The 18,776-nt window shown below is 37.4% G+C and overlaps 1 protein-coding gene across 1 annotated transcript in view; it reads right to left on the bottom strand.

Annotated features, from left to right (window-relative positions):
* Positions 1 to 2,948: 2,948 nt before the first annotated feature.
* Positions 2,949 to 18,776, bottom strand: part of TDRD12 (tudor domain containing 12) — a 32,865-nt gene continuing 17,037 nt past the window's right edge. Inside the window, exons 15-30 of the mRNA XM_054199931.1 lie at positions 18,170 to 18,361; positions 16,980 to 17,108; positions 15,685 to 15,802; positions 14,721 to 14,854; positions 14,404 to 14,624; positions 13,534 to 13,633; positions 11,362 to 11,549; positions 10,826 to 11,036; positions 10,192 to 10,284; positions 9,624 to 9,793; positions 8,565 to 8,686; positions 7,448 to 7,502; positions 4,387 to 4,500; positions 4,149 to 4,302; positions 3,998 to 4,064; positions 2,949 to 3,648 (exon numbers count right to left, since the gene is read on the bottom strand). Coding sequence (XP_054055906.1) covers positions 3,563 to 3,648; positions 3,998 to 4,064; positions 4,149 to 4,302; positions 4,387 to 4,500; positions 7,448 to 7,502; positions 8,565 to 8,686; positions 9,624 to 9,793; positions 10,192 to 10,284; positions 10,826 to 11,036; positions 11,362 to 11,549; positions 13,534 to 13,633; positions 14,404 to 14,624; positions 14,721 to 14,854; positions 15,685 to 15,802; positions 16,980 to 17,108; positions 18,170 to 18,361 — 2,154 coding nt within the window. The 3' untranslated portion in view covers positions 2,949 to 3,562. The remainder of the gene's footprint in view (positions 3,649 to 3,997; positions 4,065 to 4,148; positions 4,303 to 4,386; positions 4,501 to 7,447; positions 7,503 to 8,564; positions 8,687 to 9,623; positions 9,794 to 10,191; positions 10,285 to 10,825; positions 11,037 to 11,361; positions 11,550 to 13,533; positions 13,634 to 14,403; positions 14,625 to 14,720; positions 14,855 to 15,684; positions 15,803 to 16,979; positions 17,109 to 18,169; positions 18,362 to 18,776) is intronic.

Raw genomic sequence — 18,776 nt, 5'->3', positions numbered from 1 at the left:
TTACAGTGTCAAGCAGAGCTGTTCTCATTGTTTGGTAGTATGTTACAGTATCTTGTTTTCTGCATTATAATTAATCAAAATAAACAAGAGGAACTTTTCAATTACAAAGATGGCAAAACTTACCAGCAACACTGTCAAGATGCTTTTGACCACACTGCTGAAAGAACGAAGCAGCTACCATTTACCGCATCACATTCAACAGGCCACAGACAGAAAGGATAGAAATAACATAAAACCAGATTATCTCCATTCTTAAGTTTCTCAGACCAAACACTAGCTAGCAAAACATTTAAGGCTGAGGAAGTGGGAATCAAGTCAAAATACAAAGAACAGATAATAGGAAGATACATGTTTTAATTAAAATTAAAAAAAATAAAAGATAATCAATTAAAGCTTAATTTCTCAGGTATCTCTCTTCTCCAACACCATTCAAGTTACAGAACAGTGAGTCCATTGCCACAGAAAGTATCCTCAGCGTGAATAACGCAGTGACTTTACAGAGAGAGGTAGCTTCATCATCCTAGAAACCCTCCATTTGGTAGCTGATGAAAATGAAACAGATACTAAATTAACATAAATATAAGTAGCTTTTAGTTTCCCTGCCCAAGAAAATTCTGGATTTTGGGTAGCATTCTTTACTATATTCCCTCAGTGCAAATAGATGAAGAAAGGAATCTTATCAAGTCACTTATCAGTGTTTTCGAGTGATTAATTTGAGAAAGCCTGTTACACTGAAAGCACAAGCCGTCTCAACAACTTCTGAGCACATTCATCCTAAATGCATAACACAAGAATATTAAGCAACTGACTTAACTAGCTTAGCAAATTCAACTAAAGAAGGTATTTCTATCGTCCTGCAGCTAAAAAGAAGTAAATAAAACTTAGGTTCCTATATATTTCATTTTGCACGTACTTACATGGAAAAGCAATCCTAAAGGTACATATAGAAGTGATGGGTTCCAATTTATTTGAAGGACATGTTCCTTCAAATGTAAAGAAACAAGTTCTTTACAATGAGGGTGGTGAAACACTGGAACAAGTTGCCCAGAGAGGTGGTGGAGGCCCCATCCCTGGAGACATTCAAGGCCAGGCTTGATGAGGCTCTGAGCAACCTGATCTAGCTGGAAAAGTCCCTGCTCACTGCAGGGGGGTTGGACTAGATGACCTTTAAAGGTCCTTTCCAACCTAACAGGTTGGATGATTCTATGACATTTCACGATTATAGTCAGATCCATGAAAATATGAGCTCCATGTGCAATTAGGTTAAAACAAAAGCAAAAAGGTGGCTAATAATGATTAAGGAAGGCAATAGAGAACAAAACAAAATTGTAATTATGTCATTACACATAAAGTGCCTGCTTGCCACAGTGTTTCATCCCAGCCAAACTTTTACAACTGCTGTTTCCCTACCCCCAGTTGGCAAAAACATCACTTCAAACAGAAGAGCTACAAGGCTTCAGGGAAAGACTAGAGGAACAGAATACTTTTGTATACACAATGACTATCTACTACAATTTTGAAGGCTGAAACAGAGACACTTAACTGGGGAATGAGGGAAAAACAATGACAGAGGTCCACAGGCAGAGTCTTCAGTGACCAGCCAGTGGGAAAAGCAAGCTATCCGTTCTTATTACATCTTGAGGGTACAGTACTTCAAGCAGACAGAGCAGGGATGGGTTCAAAACACAGAAAAAAGTATTTCTTCACAGAATATATTTTTTGACTACTGAATTTCTTAGTCCAAGAGAGGTGTTAGAAGTTGACATAGGTTCCAAAATGCACCTGAACTCATTCAAGTAAGAAGTCCACAGAAATCCTCTTCCTCATGAAGACCATGATCAAAAATTGTTTGAGGCCAAAAGAATGTTCTTGGAATGTATTGCTACTCCCCCCCCCCCCCCGCCCCGTTCGTTATATGGCTAAAACCAGCTTTTGCTTCTACCTCATATAAGGTGTCTTACTTCTCAAACAAAAATTAACAGATAATTTATGTCTATTAAATAACCCACTAGATTTACCTAGCAGCAGAAAAATCACCTTACATTTAGATGCCAGACAAGTTGAAGACGAACAACAAAAAAACCACAAAGGAAAACATCCTGCCCCATCACTTTTTTTTTTCCCAATGAGGCAATTTGATAGTCTTCTGTTTGCATCACAATGCAGAGTAAGACCAAAATACAGCTACATTAACTATTTCCTTAAGTACTTTTATAATTACAGCTTTGCAAGTACCTGCACTCAGGTGAAGGTTATAATTAATCTCAGTTGCAGTCAAGTTACCAGCAGCACCAGTTTTCTTAACCATACATTAACAATTACAGCTCTTTCTGTCACATGGCAGTCTTCCACTGCCATCAGCAATATTCTTAAATATTCAGAAAGAAGCAGCTTTGTTATATGCTAATACTAGAAAAACTGTAACTGTCAGTATAAATATATTAATACAGTCCTTCTCCCATTCCTGAAGTAAAGGCATCCCAATGTTTCTTGAAAGAACAATCCCCAACAAGCAAGTATATTCTTCCTAGTCAAGAATAAGGCAAAATTTTAGGCTTCTTAAAATAAATCTGTAAAGTTAAGCCTCTATTCTAAATCACCATATAGTTACGTTGGGGAAACTAATGTGCTTTAAAATGCACAGATACAGAGAGATTGATACCAGATTCATTTATTATAAATATCTATTACATTACTACTTCACTGCAAGATATTCTGGATGTGCACAAATCTACCAGTTTGTCTATTAAATATTAATTAAATTATTTATAGAAAGACGGTATATTAAAAGGCAAAGCCTTGAGGCTAAACAGACAAGCCTTTATTGTTCATTTGCAAAGGAGAAAAGTGTTTTAGACAAATGAGAGCATTTGTGAAAAGTGAAAACATTGAAGTGAAAACATCAAACTGAAAACAAATAGTGAATCTACTATCACAGTACTCGTTCCACAAAAGCTGTACAGCAGTTAGTTACTACAGTGAGCAGCACCATACAACATTACATACCAAGTCAACCTATTTCCAATCAAGTAGCAAAAAACTGCCACTGGAGTTGAGGCATCACTTCTCGATGCGGAACTGACAAATGTGATGACTGCCAACAAACTGATGCTGTATGAATATGAGTGATACAGCAGAAACAATAGACAGATAACCAAGATTTGTGAAACTTCAAAAATTACTAACTATTGGTAACACAGGAAATTCACTCAGATAAAGTAAGCTAGAAGCCCTGCAATTACTAGTAAATTCAACTGCTTCACAACCCGAGTTTAATCTTCAGATTTTACTGTTCAGACAGCACACATACATATGTGCACATCATCATCAGAGCCAATAGTTTTGAAGTGAAGGCACTGGAAAACCTACATAATGTTCTTCTATGGAGTATTTCTTCAGATTCTCACAGCCCAAAGGGTAAGGAGTTCGTTTGCTATTTTCTTCCTAAAATTAAGGACAGTTCTGCAACCTATACGTTTAATCAACGTTAGTGGAAATACTCATGCAAGAGACACTATTTTGAAGTGTAATTCTTATCAAAGGAAAGAGATCAGTCTCCAAATTACTCATCGCTTTCTGTTCCACTGTCTTCTGAGGAATCAACCAATTCTTCAGTTACTGCAGTGGTGCAATACAGTTTTTTAGTACCTAGAAGTAATTAACAAAGTGTAATATTTATAAAGCAAGAAAAAACAAGAGCTTCAGAACAAATATGCAGTAGTAGTAGTAAAATACCCCAAACCAAAATAAAAAAGAAAAAGCACAGTTTAGACTACAAACTAGACCAAAACACTAAAAACTACTTCAAACTGCTTTTTGTCTGTGCTGTTCTGACAGAAAAATACCCCGCTGCTTACAGTTTGCTATTAGAGGTCCTCTCCTCTGTTTTCAGGGAATTTGAGCAAACCAGTTAAGCGTCACATATCTGAAATATATGAGTGTTTCAGATAAAGCCTATGCAAAAATGAGGATGCTACTAACTTTCTGTATTCCTTACCAACTGGAAAAGGGCTTCTATCTTCAAAATCTTCCCAATGTTCAAAATCAAAAGACACACGAGGATTCTGTTGACAAAAACACTGTTTGAAGTATCTGCACTGATACACAGTGAATAAGTTCAAAACATTGAATAATTCTCAAAATCTCACCTTTTTCTTCAGTAATTTGCACCATGCTCCTTTTTTCTCTTTCGTGAGAACAATAATAGCCTCTTTATCCTTAATCACACATGTAGACTTTTCTGGTAGTATATATTGATACAGCTCCATGTCAGCCAAATAAATCTTGTCTCCTGAACAAGCACTACATTATAAAGAAGTTTAAAAAAATTAAATGCAGCTGACAATCAAACATTTTGTTTATTATACTTAAATTTCTTAAACTTACCTGAAAACCACCTTCTCTTTAGAGAACTCACTTTTACAGTCAGCTTCACTTGCTATTTTTACCTTCACTGTAACAGTCTCTTCATTTTGAAACCACTTTATTTCTGGATAAAAGCTAAAATAAAGAAAGTTTAATTGAATTTTTTTCCAAAATAGAAAACAACTGAGTTTTAGACAAGCTGTCTCACACACAGCCAGAATTTTTCCATTAGGTTACTACCAACCAGCTGAGTTCCAGCATCTGTAGGTGTACCCAATCATAAAATAAGGAGGTGATCGTTGACAGCCAACATGGCTTCACTAAAGGTGTCTGAGAAATCTGGTGGCCTTCTATGAATAGGTTACAGCATTGGTGGATAAACGAAGAGCAACTGACACCCGCTACCTGGACTTGTACAAAGCATTTGACACTGTCTCACACGACACCCTTGTCTCTAAATTGGAGACACATGGATTTGATGGATGGATCACCCAGTGGATAAGGAATTGACTGATGGCTGCACTCAAAGAGTTGCAGTCAAAGGCTTGATGCCCAAATGAAGACCAGTGATCAGTGGCATTCCTCAAGGGTTAGTATTGGGACTGGTGCTGTTTAACATCTTTGTCAGTGACATGGACAGTGGAATTGAGTGCACCCTCAGCAAGTTTGCCAATGACACCAAGCTCTGTGGAGCAGTCAACACGCTGGAAGGAAGGGATGCCATCCAGAGGGACCTGGACAAGCTGGAGAGGTGGGCCCATGTGAACCCCATAAAGTTCAGCTAGGCCAAGTGCAAGGTCCTGCACCTGGGTCAGGGCAATCCCAAGCACTAATACAGGCTGAGAAGAGAATGGATTGAGAGCAGCCCTGAGGACAAGGACTTGGGGGCGTTGGCTGATGAAAAGCTTGACGTGACTCAGCAATGTGCACTCGCAGCCCAGAAAGCCACCCACCTCCTGGGCTGCATCAAAAGAACCATGGCCGGCAGGGCATACGAGGGGATTCTACCCTCTGCTCTGCTCTCGTGAGACCCTCCTGCAGTGCTGTATCCAGCTCTGGGGCCACCAACATAAGAAGGACATGGACCTATTGGAGCAAGTTCAGAGGAGGCCACAAAGATGATCAGAGCACCTCTCTGGCTGGAGCACCTCTGCTACGAAGACAGGCTGAGTTGTTCAGCCTGGAGAAGAGAGGGCTCTGGAGAGACCTTAGAGCCCCTTCCAGTGCCTAAAGGGGGCCAGCAGAAAAGACAGGAAGGCACTCTTTATCAGGGAGAGCAGCAATAGGGCAAGGGGGAACGGTTTTAAACTGGAAGAGGGGAGATTTAGGTTAGATATTAGGAAGAAGTTTTTTACTATGAGAGTGGTGAGACAGTGGCCCAGGTTGCCCAGAGACGCTGTGGCTGCCCCATCCCTGGAGGTGTTCAAGGCCAGGCTGGATGGGGCTTTTGAGCCACCTGGTCTAGTGGGAGGTGTCCCTGCCCAGGGCAGGGGGGTTTGAACTAGATGATCTTTAAAGACTCTTCCAAACCAAACCATTCTGTGATAATAATTTGACACTGAATAGCAGTGTCAGGAAAACACGTAACAGGACATCAGCCAAGCTTGCTACAAAACCACTGCAATCTCAGTCTTTGGATGATCACACCTACTAGTTCAAGTGGGGAGACAGACTCCATTAACTTTGATATTCAAAGGAATCAAACTTACTGCCTTATGCTCTCATAGTCTAATCTTGAAATGACAAAAGGAAAAAGGTAACAGTAGCAAGACCAACCTCTGAAAGACAAAGTAAACTTTACAACTGGCTTTTCAACACAAACATACATTTCGCATCAAGGTTTTCAACTGCTTGTTCTACAGCTGTTATGCCTCAACCTTCCCTGACATACTGAAAGGTTTTTAACCACTGAAAAGATAAATCCTATTAGCAGACTGCAATATCCGTTCATTCAGGTTACTTCCCTTACCATACCCTCAGTCATATCCAAACCCTCATTAATTTAACTGCTAAGCCATACCTCAACATGCATTACATAGTGGAGATGATCTTAAACCGTGCTATCCAAGCTGCAGAAGATACACGTGGATTCAATCACCCTACCAAGAACTTTTCCAATAGGCTAATATACAAACTACTTCTGGTACTTGCACAAAAAAGTGTTAGTCATCCATAACTAGCATTAATAAGTAGAAGAAACAGAGTAAGCCACCAAAGGGAAGCACTGCCTAGTTACAAAGTGTGTAAGAAATTTTAAAACTTCTCAGGATCCATTATCTGCTGACTTTCCCCATAAAACACACCTAAAGTAACACTCCTCAGCATACTCATAATCCAAACCAAACCTAGCATTCATTTCTATTGCATGCTTCTCAAATTATTTAATCAACAGAAACTGTCCTATCCACAAATGAATAAGGATAACGGATCAACTTTCAACTAACCAAAAAAAAAAAAAAAGTGAGAGAAAAGAAAGAAAAGGAAATGGGCCAAATTTTGTGTTGCAGACACATTCGCAAAATAAAAATCAGATTATCAGGTTTTTTTTTTCATTTTCTTTAAGAACAGAATAGCATTAAGCAGAGAGACACAGAACCAATTAATCTCATTAAATACCAATACACAGATTTAGACTTCCAATAGGAGCGTATCTGGGTAAAACATAATCCAGACAAGTGAAAGTCAGAGATTATCACCATGGATTTAGCTCAAAAGGTGTTTGTTTTCATTCACTTCTTAGTAATATAGTGTCTAATCAAAGATTATGTAATTTCAACAGATAAAGTTGGTGTCCAGGAGCAAGCAAAAGAGCAATTTAAATTACTTAAGGGATTCACAAAATGATGTGTGTATATAGATATAGCTGTAAGAGCAACAGTAATCTCTCAAACTCAACACCAATGTAAAAGAATACTTCTACCTGTATGATACTTATTTACTCACAAAACAGATAATCTCAGTAAGAATGATTGTCATAGAATCATAGAACTCACAGTTCACACAGAATTCACACAGTCCGCACACAAAATTCGCAGTTCACACTAAGAAGCAAGCATCGGAACAAATCACTCAAATTTTGTACCATTTACGCTGATGCAGGGTAGAGTCTTCTGCTTCCTTAGTTTGAGCTACACCATCTAAAAATAAGAAATCCAGAAAGATGTTTTATACTTATCTATACTACAGAAACCAGATACTTACAGAATACGCCGGTACCATCATAAAAATAACTTGGTAGCAATCAAATTACTACTGCGAGAATATATTTAGCATTCATATTGGGTACTTCCTATTTGGACAATTCCATAAAGTTAGTAATTCAACAGAAAATTTTAACTAAAAAGAGTATTATAGTTGATATAATAAAACATAAAAACCCACCAAAAAAAATACACAGTTGTCCAGGTCAGGTAAAGGTTCTTCCAGTTTCAAGACATTATTTATTTGAAAACTAAGCATGTAATTTTAGAAACTGCCTAAGAATTTCAGGGATGAAACAACTAATATTGATGTTACCATGACAGCTTGACACATGTCATTAGTCACTTTATTACACCAGCAAAATAAAAAAGCCTTCCATGATAAACACTCCAGGATCTTGTTTGACTTTTGTCTGCTGCAACTTTTTAATCACTGAGCTTTCATCACTCCAAACTCACATGCCAACTGCTGTCAGATCATTCTCTGTCCCCCTTCTAAGACTGACAAAGCCATGTGCTTTTAAACCTCTACTGGCTGAATACCACATCCTTGAGCATCAGATTATTAAAAAAAAGAAAAAGAAAAAAGGTGCCATTTTCTACCACCCTGAATCTCCCAGAGAACGATGATGTTGTTCACCTCGTCTTTCAACAGATTTCAGCTTCCTTAAACCCTATGGCCTTTGACAGCAAAATGCTCGTCCTCTCCACAGGAGCAAGTTCCTGCTCACACATTCCATTCAGATCCAAACAATTCTGAGTCTCTCAAGGACACCGTATTTCCCAAACAGTAATACAGCCATGTTAATATGGCTTGCTCGCAACATCTCCAGGCTACTAACTATAAGGTATTTGTGGGTTATGGCAAATATTAGCCATACGGTCCTATTCTGTATACTCAGAGAAGTCTGTATTTGGTAAAATGACTTTTAGGTTGACATTTGTGCACTTCACTTTAATTAATTTTAAAATTTTTGGAAATTATGGAAAAGAGATTACCACATGGATGACTCTCCGAAGTAATTTTAGAAGAATTATGGTTTTCAGTAGAATTTTCTTGCACTGACATATTCTGTGGACTGGACACATTCTGCGGATCCGCTGTATCCTCCTTTTTGCCTCTGAACACAGAAAAAGATGTTTTTAAAAGAAACTCCTGAACAAGGTGCCACACAGAGCCCAGAACAAAAAAAGCTACAGATATCTTTCTTGCTCATAATCATTTAAAATGAAGGGTCCTAGGATCTGGGACAGACCACAGTGAGATGTGCCCTTCCACTACATACAGTATTTACTCAGTTCTAGAAGTTTACAAGGCAAGGAAAAAAGCACAAACCGTACAGTGCTGTTCCTGCAAAAGACATCATATAGCCATACTCACTGAAAGGATTAGGTTTAGATTAGGTGAGATATAGATTTAGGTTAGATACCAGGAAGAAATTTTTCACTCTGAGGCTGGTGAGGCACTGGTCCAGGTTGCCCAGAGAAGCTGTGGCTGCCCCATCCCTGGAGGGGTTCAAGGCCAGGCTGGACGGGGCTTGGAGCAACCTGGGCTGGTGGGAGGTGTCCCTGCCCAGGGCAGGGCATTGGGACTGGGTGGGCTTCAAGGTCCCTTCCAAGCCAAACCACTCTGTGATTCAGGCCATGCATTTGAAGTAAACTGTTTAAGTTTTCCAGCTTAAACTCTGAAGTACAAACACCAACAATATGCTCTCCTGTACTCACTGGTATATGTATTGACTGGTAAGCGTTCAAAAAAGCCACCGATCATAATAAAAGATAACAGAATTTCAATTCAGATTCCCTATCTTAGGTAAATTTGACTATCTGCATCAAATATGAGCGTAACATTTTCTAGAGTTGATATTTTTCTTTCCATGTGGTTATGTGGCTAAAGAGTAGTTAAAAGAATGCAGGCACATCACAAACGTATCTCTGTGTCTGCATGAAAACCACATTCAGTAACATTAAATATGAAAATAACCATTTAAAATTAAATAACAGAATTTTTTTCTTAGCAAAGTATATACTGAAAAAAAAAAATCTGTAAACACTTACAAAGGCTTCAAGTTCTTTGCATGATCTAATACTTCCACGTGTCCGCACAACTTCTGAAGTTGTGTTATATGTTCTGGATTGTCAGTTCCCAGACCCGTAGCCAAAATCTCAGATCGAACATTGTATTCATTGACTGATATCTTCAAATCTGAAAGCCTGGTAACCCGGACCTTGAATTACAAAACATACTAAATGGAAACCACAGTTCAGAAATGGAACCCTATCCAACTCTAAGTCATTTATAAATAAAAGTTCAAACATATCTCCATTTATTTATACCTGTAAGCAATTTGTTTTGTCTGATTTTCAGACCTACCTATGTTTAATTGTTTTCAAAGTATCACTATTTTTTTCATTGTGATAATGGCTCAAGAGTCAAGGATGGAGACTCTACAACCTCTGAGCACACGTTCCAGTGCCCAGACCCCATCACAGTAAATTAACCATGTGAATACCACATAGAATAAAATCAAAACTGTAACGGACAGAAGGAAAGAGAAGAATGTCTGCTCTTGTTATAAAGTAGTTTAGATACAAATATTTTGTAATGTTACAATTCTATACCTACCATGGGGTCAACCCAAGCTGTGTTTCCCAAGGTATGTACTATTTTTGCTTCATGTAGTTTTCCTTTAATTTTGTGATGAATATAACTTGTTACCTAAGAAAAACAAATTTTCACTACACTTGAGAGGTATACCAACATAACTTTACAATTATTTTAATTATAATGAAACAATCTTCTGAGCTTTACAATGAAAAGGATATTCAATAAATAAAAACAGTTTTGAGTAAACTAGTGAAATACTACAACTTTACTGCAGGTTAAAAAAGTATCAGCCTTCAAGGAAGGAGCTTTCTTAATGGAAAGCGTATTTCAAACACAGGTCAATTTACAGAGGCTACCCTTCCCCTCTTACTCCCCACAGATTCAAAAGCAGCAGTAAGTTGTTCTGGAATAAGCTATTTAAATAATAGAGAAGAAAACCCCATAAATTACACTTTGTTATTCTGTAGGAAAACAAACAAGAAAACTGACTCTTAAGATCTGGCCCGATAGCAGATATTTATTGGTATATACTAATAAGCAATGAAATTTGATAACTAAGTTCGCAGTTCATAACTCTTTTCTTGCAGAAAAACAAACACGCAGAAATTAAAGAACATAAAGAAAATACAATGAAAAACCTGATAAATCTTACCTTTGGGTTCCATTCAATTTCATTATCAATGGGTTTCACTCTACAAATGACAAATTCCACAGCCTGAGGTGGCAGACGTTGAAACCTCGCAGGTAAGTGAAGCAGCTGATAGCTCTGAACTTGACTTATTCTGCCTTCATCTATATATTTAATTTTGACCTTAAAGAACAAGTCTTCCTCTTCTTTTGGAGAAATCTCTACCACCTGAACCCTTCATACAACAGGAGAGGAAACACAGATTTATTATTCAGATAATCAGTTGTAAAAAGTTTTTTATTCTACTCTTGTTTAAAAATAATCCTATTTTCATAGCAAAATATCTAACTGTGTGGGCACGCATGGGTAGTCATTCTATTTTCCATTTGGTAACTTAAAGAGTACGTGATAGCTTTTTAAAGAATGATTTGAATACCAGTGATTTTTTGCTGGTTTTGGGAGCGCGTTGACTTTTTTTTTTTTTAAACTGAACAGGGAAAGTTTTAAATTACTTTTTATAAAAAAAGTGCACATCAAAAAAAACCCAACAACATTTTTACCTGTGGAAAAGCGTTTCCTCACATAATCCGTAAAATGCTAGCTTCTCCACGTTTTTAACGGAAGTTTTATTACTGGGTTTCTTAAAATAGTCATTCATTTCTTCAGCAAGAATTGTATATTGGTCCTTTTGTTTATCCACTATTCGACCAAAGTAGTTTGTTGCATTTACAATGTGGAGAGGTAGTATCTGAAAGCACAGAAGGAGGACTGGATGATTTCTTAAATTAATGAAACATTAAGTTTTCATATTCAGGATCACCTACCCCTTTCAAGCCCAAAGAGGAGACAGACATGCTGCTGCATACACACATTTCAGAAGATTATGAGTTACTATTATATTATTCATAAGATTATGAATAATACTAATCGCCCATAGTCCAGTAAACAATGGACAGGAATTCATAGAGCAAGAACCATTAGGTCTCAGTTGGTGGTACCCACTTAAATGAACACCAGTGAACTATACTATTATCTGCCAAGCTACTAACCACTAAGGCATTCCACACCATTCAAGCTTAATTCTGAGTGTTCTCCATCCTTACAGTATGTTTTAGAAGAACTAACTGGGGGAAGCATGATGCCTTCATTCTTTTTGCACTCTAATTATTTAAATGAAAAACTATGAATATACTACTATCAACACCAACATATAAAATGTTGTGTGCGTTCCATCCAAAGGGTCATGCCAGGCAGAAGTACTGAGATACAGCTGGGTGTATGAGGCCAGACAGGATAGTAAGAGGATGAGAAAGGTAATTTCCACTTAATAGAAATCCTAAAAATGCAACTCGAGGTTCTTAAATGAAGGAAACATTATACTGGGTTCCAAGCAAGAAAGAAAAACAACACTTATCGAAGCAGTAACTGACTTGCAAGACAAACACCCAGTCTCTGCAGTCAGCAGAAGCAGATAAGGACATGGAAGAAGCACAACTGCTGTCTTGACTGCACCACAGGTAAGTGCAAGTTTCTACTGGGAGTGTCATGAAATCAGCCTCAGGCAGTAAAACCAGATACATGTACATTATCAAAGGGTTTGAGCTTGTTCCCACCAACAAAAACTTATTTATTAGGCAGAAATCGAGTGACTCCAAAGAACCCACACAGTTCTCCTTATTTTCTATTCTCAAAAATCTATGACTTTTGGGAACGCGTAACACCCATTAACTGCATGACTTGAAGGCACCTGAATTCTGCAAGACACAGGACAGAAAGAAGGTGGAAGCAGCTCATCCAAATGGAAGGCATCCAGCACTTCTTAGACCCAAGCATTAATTTTGAAAGGAAGCACCAATGTCTACAGACTTGCCCTCACCAATCATCAACCAACAAGGAGACAAGAGAGACTGTACAGTATTGCTGTATGGGAAGACACTCCGGCATAGAAGGGGCTGAAAAGCCAGGTGAAGGGAGCTGGAGATACAAACTGTTACTGGGACATGAAGAACCACCATAGCAAAGTCAACCCAATAACCATGAAGGTTTCATGGCTGTGAAACTATTAAAAAGAGTCCAATTGGAACAGCACTCTAATCAAAACAGTTTTCAAAAAGCACTGACATCTTAGTAGCAAATAACTGTTCCATCTAGAAGATAAGGGAGGAGCTGTATCCCATTTTCTGTGGATACTGCAGATGAAAGTACTCGTTTCAAATGACAAGGCCAGAATATGCTCATTTTTCAACAAGTTTGCATGAACATGTCAGCGAAGAAAAGAAATCCTCACTTCCAACAAAACATACATCATCTTCCACTTCAACTTCTCTTCACTCCAAAAGATTAATTTGTTTCCTCTACAATAAATATAATTGAAGCTTACAGGAGCATTTGTTAACCTTTGTTAGTTTTGGTATAGTGTGTCAATTTATAGAGGGAATGAATAAACAGAACATAAGCCCTCTTCCCATAGAACAGGAATCTTCAATGCAGACAGAAATCTGCGATAAACTCAGAATCACCTGCAAAACAATTCCAATTCAAGCTAAGGATTATGGGAAAGTCTGGCATACTTATTTATGGCAAGGGAGAGGAAAAAACCTAAAAAGTAACAAAGATATAGTATATATACACTACAGAAATATCAATGTAGTATGAAAAAAAAAGTAAAAGGCTAAGTAGCTATTTAAGACCTGCCTTCTTGGTACCCCAAAGCAAGGAAAATAATAACTTACTGTCACACATGCAGGTGTTCGTGTAACTCTATCTGGTATATTCTGTGGCATGTCTATTTGTAAATTAATTTGATGACGATCTGGACACACTGTTCTATTCCTACGTATTAAAAAACACAACAGTTTTAGAAAAAAAGCCCTTTGTTTTCAGTTGTAAACTGTTTCGATGTGACTTAGAACAGCTTCAAACGCTAAAATTTCATCAGCCCTCAATATTCAATTTCTGTCTCAAATAGCACCAATGACCCCGGGGGTTAGGCAGAAATGGCCAAAAACCTCTTGGTGGAAAAGTTTGTAAAACAAACCAAAAACCCACAGAAAACTTGTTTCAGAGTAACACGAACACTAATACTGAATTTTCTGTTACTTTCAGCAAGTTATCTACATCAGAAGTCATACCTGAAAACACCTTAGATTCCTCCTTCAGGCACTACTTACGATCCAGTTACACACAGCTCAGAGAAATCACCATCTACTTACCCAACTCTGGAGGGACGGGAGACAATAGGACAGAGAGTAAAGTACAAACCTTGTGCAACTATGGTTAGAATACTAACCAAAACAATGGCCTAAAGTTCCCTCAAGTACATCTAAGGCAGGAGTTATAACAAATTATGCTACTAAGTCAGACTATGTATGATTGGTCTCCACGAAAGAGTTAATATTTTCGTTTTCATAAAAGTACCTAAGAAGAGTGAAATAAATGCAACAGGCAACAGAAAGAAAAAACAACCCTCATGAGTAAAAACTGGTTTGAATAAAAGTATCCAACAGGAAAACTCATCAAGGACATAGAAGCAGTCATCATTCAAGGCATACAATGCCTTCCTGTGTCAGTATGGGTGTCAAGAAAACTTGGCACTTCCTTACTTGCAAATCCCAAATATTTTAAGATAGGCACACAGTGGTCGTGAAAATTTCTTATCTTCTTCAGCTTCTAGCATCTTTGCAGTAAAATCATGCAGTTCTGGTGGAATTTCAGCTTCTGCATGTTGCAAATAGCGCAGGATCCCAAGTGCATGACATGCACTGTTTTCTGCTATCAAAATGACTGACCTTGCCTTTATATATTCGTAATCTACAGAAGAATCCTAAAAAAAATATAAATATCTCCTTTTTAAAAGCTTTTATGTATCTACCACTTAATAATCAGATATAGTATTAACCCACAAAAGATTTACTCAAACCTCTATCACATTACAGAAGTTGTCAGACATGCTGTGTAGACGTTGACCAAAGATTCTTGGAGAAGGAAGACTGAAATGTATCACACAAGTTGCGTCTGTAATTCCCAAAGACTGCATGCAGTCATCTGTTAAAACTAAGCACATGTTTTATACACACACATAAGGTAACTGTAACACTTCAAGCATGTAAAGTATACTTTGCCCCATCCACTGACTTAATAGAAAAGTCTTCCCAATACACTTACATGAGGCATTTCATTTCTTCGGTCAATACATTTCATAAGCATACGGCAGACACAACGTTTCATGTTAGTCTGTAATAACCTAGCATAATTCTGTATCTCACATCAGTATCGCAGAATAAACAGAATTGCCCACAGCCAAGTACTTCACCAGAGGAAGACAGGAAACATTTGAAGTAATGCAGGAATGCTAACACCTTTGTATGAACGTACAAAGCAGATGTAATTAAGTCAATCTTCTTGCTTTTGATGTATAAAATGGAAAAAAAGAAGTCTGAAACTGGCTAAGAGTCTTTGCTACTGCAAACAAATGGAAAAATAAAATTCTACCAAAACATACAGGAAATTACTACAATAAGCCTTCAGAGTATCTAAATTATTTCAAACTGAAAACACCCTCTGTACTAGGAGACAACTGTGAAATACACGGAAATTCTTTGAAGTATTAGTAGTTCTTTTAAGTAATGCATAAAACCCCCCTCCTTTATGTTGCCTCTAATTAAGGTTTTCCCTCACAGCAGGTAGCAACCCTGGAACCCAGGAACAACAACAAAAAAAGAAAAGAGACTAGCTGTAGCACAAATAAGCAAAGGGATAACTAGAAAGAATTCATAGGGAACTGACCCTATAGAAGTGATGAGATAACCTAGTGTAAGTATTTAGTGTAGAACATGAGTCACCATGAAGACATAATCACAACTAGACAAAAAGAAATTACTCACCTAATACAACATGAGTGCCAGAACTGTATTTTTTTGTCCACTGCTCTAAGATATACTTGAAATTAAACTCACTCTCTTTATGTATTTTCAAGGAAAATATGGAGTTGCTCTTCAGTGCCTGGATGACAAAGTAAAAACTTACACGTTCTTCCAATACAGCAATCACTGCTCTAATAAATTCTAATAAACAGTATATCTTATTAATATCTAGCATACCTTAGCTACTGTAAAGAGAGACAAGGGAAAGAGTTAATGAAATTTCGGTTGCTTATATGAAAAAAATAAAATTGAGATTATGGAGATTAAGTTTATTTATTTCCTGTATAAAAAGAGAACTAATAAAGCTCAGTTTCCTATGGATTAATAAAATTAAGCAAACGTTTAAGAAAGTACAAATTCCATTTGAAGCTTTTCCCACCATTAAGGTGTCCTCTCTAATCCACATGGATTCTATCACCTAACAACATGCAGGCTCACCTTTCAGTCTCTCAGAAAAAGCACTAAAACCCCCTCACCGATCCACCCACGCTTAACTTGCATGAATGTAGTATTCTCAAAAGGCTTTATCTATTCGTCAAGTTCAAGTCACCGCAAAAGCCTTGATTATCTGGTAAACTGGCATGTCTATGAACAAAGTTAAGACTTAAAATATTTTTGTAGGTATCTGAAGTTGGTGTACACAGGGATTACTATAAAGATCTTCAACACTTCTTCAGCATCAAACACCATTTTTTTTTTTTAAGTGGTTGTTTTTTTAAAGTGGATTCATTTTGATGTGCTTAAGAAATCAACCCTCCAATATTCAAGGAAAACGTGTTAGGAAAAAACCAGATTTGCTTCCATTAACAACTGTCAAAGATTAAACATTCCAGATACTTAAAAGAGTCATCCTATGTAAATGTTAGGGTATCTATCACAGTATCTATTCCAACTTCTGGAAGGGAATACATTCCCATGTTTCAGGACTGACATATCTCCTCCTATGACATCTGAGCAATCCAGCCACACATCCTTTTGCTATCCCACTCCACACAGTTTGCTTCAACTCAAAAGTTCCAACCTGACAGACGGAATATAGTTAAGAATTCAGTAATGAATGCATTCTATGCCAGACGTTCCTGTCAGTTCGGCTTTCTTCTAGTTGGCAGAAGAGCAGGGTTGGGGCTATTTTTAGCAGAAATAATTAATTCCAAATGCACACTCCTTTATTCTCAGAAGCCAAGGTATTTTAGTCTGTCAAACCTTAACAATTTAAAAGAAAGGTCTTATCTACGTAAATATAAAAGCTTTCTTACCTCATGAACCATTTCTGCTTCATTTACTGAATTAGTGAATACCAGCACCTTCTGAAGATTATTGTCAATAAAATCCAGTGTTTTGAGTAACACAGCAGTTCTCTCACTGTACGTGCAAGGTTGCAGAACCTTGAAGTAGATACAAAACAGAGGGCTGATAATTCATGTAATCTATACATATTTTATTATATAATTCTTCCTTTTAATAAGCACTAAATATTGCTATGCAATACCAAAGAGAATCCAGTAAATGGTAGCTCCAGTAAGCGGCAGGTGTTCTGTTAAGCATACAGAAGGTACAACTCTCACAAAAGATACTTACAACAGCTTCCAGAAGCACAATTAAAATCCAACACATCATCAGAATCTCATGTTAAGATTTTTCATTCGTTTAAGTTTGGCATTTTCAGATACCAATAAAAAAGCTTCACACTCCCAAAAGCACACTGCACCACCTGAAATACTCTTACTAATTAAATCATGAAAACACTGACATTTTCAGTCCTGCCAAACTATTAATTGGACTTCTCGCAAAAAGTGGTTTTGTTTGTTGTCATGCTCGGAATGTCTAGTCTTAGAGATTTCCCAACATTCTCAATCCCCAAATTATTACAGTTTGAGACACAGAAGAATTCAGATCATACAACATTTTGTGTTATTCTCTTAAGGGCTACACCACATTGACTGGAAATTAAATAAGATGACACCTAAGAACATGTAATAACTGTGTGGAAATTTTGGTCAAATTAAGCTCAGTATTGTGTGGCGTACAGCAGTAAAACAAGTATTTTACTATCTCTTGTCTTGGGATAACTTACCTTGTAGTTCTGCCACTCACAATTAACAATTGCAAAAACATTCCGACCAAATTCTGGTCAAAAACTACACCATTTGCAAATACTTCACATAAGATTCAGATTAATTTGCACTAACAATCAAATACTCGAGGGAATATCTTCACCCCAGTCCTACAGCGCACAATAGAAGACCTTCAGCTCGTTCAGCTATTAACTTGTAGAGGTCTTCCAAGGCACTTCGGTTCATACATGGGAGGTGCACCTGAACTGTCTGAGTTCGGACTGTAGCACTACCCACTTAAAATAATTGGCAGCCCCATATACTGACCTTGATCAATACAAACAGCAAAATATCTTAGTAAACAAATAGTGACATAATCCCCAAATTTTTACCTGTTGCACATTTCCATAGATGGAAGCTTCTTCCATAGCTGTTATCACAATGTAAGGATCATTCATAAACTCCTTTATCAAGTGTGCTATATGTTTATTCCAATGAGTTCCAACAGCAATAATCTGATGTGGTGAATACTCCCACTCTTCAGTTATAATGGCTTTCTTATAACAATCTAATATAGTAAAAACCTATAGAGAAAAAGGTTTTTTTTAAATTCTCTTGTCCTATTCCAATGAGCACGCAAGAGCAGTGAAAAGTACACTGTGTCAGCACAGTTTTCTCCAGTCACAAAAACATCACCACAGCAAAACACAAATTCCACATCCCAAAATGAAGTGCTTGGTCTGTGCACTTTCCTCCTATTATTTGATCTACTTCTGAAGCAAGAAGAAAGCAACAAGACAGCACGAAGGAACAGCATTGCACACACACAGGATCATAACACAGCATTATGGCCAGAAATCTCATGAAAAGCATATTTTGGAATCTGAAAAATGCTAAGCCTAGGCAAAAGCAGATCCAAGAGGCCAGAGGCAGTCAGCAAAAATCAGGAGATAAGTAGAAAAGAAGCCCAACCTGCCAATATAGTAATTTGCCAAAAAA

Source organism: Rissa tridactyla, chromosome 4 (assembly GCF_028500815.1).
Source record: "Rissa tridactyla isolate bRisTri1 chromosome 4, bRisTri1.patW.cur.20221130, whole genome shotgun sequence".
Taxonomy (NCBI): Eukaryota; Metazoa; Chordata; class Aves; order Charadriiformes; family Laridae; genus Rissa; species Rissa tridactyla.
The sequence above is the reverse complement of the archived record's forward strand: the minus strand, read 5'-3'. Positions and strand labels throughout refer to the sequence as shown.